Source organism: Echinops telfairi, unplaced genomic scaffold, assembly GCF_000313985.2.
Source record: "Echinops telfairi isolate 266 unplaced genomic scaffold, ASM31398v2 ScPeMD7_5;HRSCAF=22, whole genome shotgun sequence".
In the NCBI taxonomy this organism is placed as follows: Eukaryota; Metazoa; Chordata; class Mammalia; order Afrosoricida; family Tenrecidae; genus Echinops; species Echinops telfairi.
In genome coordinates, this window is record NW_022103901.1 from 1,537,275 (window position 1) to 1,538,119 (window position 845).

Below are 845 nucleotides of genomic sequence, written 5' to 3' on the forward strand. Positions count from 1 at the left end.
CGAGGGCTACGTCCGTGCGAGCGCAGTGGCTGCCGTGGGCCAGCTAGCCAGTCAGGGGCTGCATGCCACCCCTGCTGGCCCCGAGCACCCAGGAGTCCAGCAGGTAGGGGTCAGACGTCGCCGCGGGCAGGGCCACAGTGGGTTCTCGGGCAGGCTGTCCTGAGGCTCCTTGCAGACAGGCCAGCTCTGCTGCCCTCCACGGGGAAGGTTCAAGGGGCCCTGAGGGCACACTGGGTGGCACATGGGGCTACCAACCACAGGCCAGCAGTGTGAGCCCACCAACTGCTTCATGGGAGAAAGATGAGCCTGTCTGCCCCCGTAAAGGGCAGCTCTGCCCTCATCCTGCAGGGCCACAGTGAGGCCCATGGAGCGTGAGGGTACGGTGCCTGTTCAGGGAGTGCAAGCATCACTTCCACTCGTACCTGCAAACCCCGCAACGCCTGCCACGGGGCTGGGGTGGCCCAGAGCTGCTGTCCCAAACAGACCACACTGGCGTGGCCGGGGACCCTACCTGCCCGGCCCTGGGCGAGACCCTCACTATCGACCCCAGAGGGGCCTCTTGTGCTGCCCAGCGCCCCCCGGGGGCGGGGGCTCTCGCTGACTGCAGTGCGAGCTCAGGTTCTCTGCCTTTTCCTGGGCGAGCCTCCCCACCGCCCCCCACCATACCACTTCTGCCCCTTCTGCTCTGATCTCGGGTGGGGTCAACTCTATCTCTGTCCCGCTGGGGTGCCACAACAAAGACCCCTGCCCGGTGGGGCTGCAGCCTCGGCCACACACTCGCCGTGGGGAAGCTGCCCCCCAGGGGCCCCAAAGCTGTGAGCTGTTCGTTCACAGGCGGCCTCATC

The 845-nt window shown here is 67.2% G+C and overlaps 1 protein-coding gene across 1 annotated transcript in view; it reads left to right on the top strand.

Annotated features, from left to right (window-relative positions):
- BRAT1 (BRCA1 associated ATM activator 1) overlaps window positions 1-359 on the top strand; it is a 13,879-nt gene extending 13,520 nt beyond the window's left edge. The window contains exon 9 of the mRNA XM_045284373.1: window positions 349-359. Within this exon, the coding sequence (XP_045140308.1) occupies window positions 349-359 (11 nt within the window). The remainder of the gene's footprint in view (window positions 1-348) is intronic.
- The last annotated feature ends 486 nt before the right edge of the window (window positions 360-845 follow it).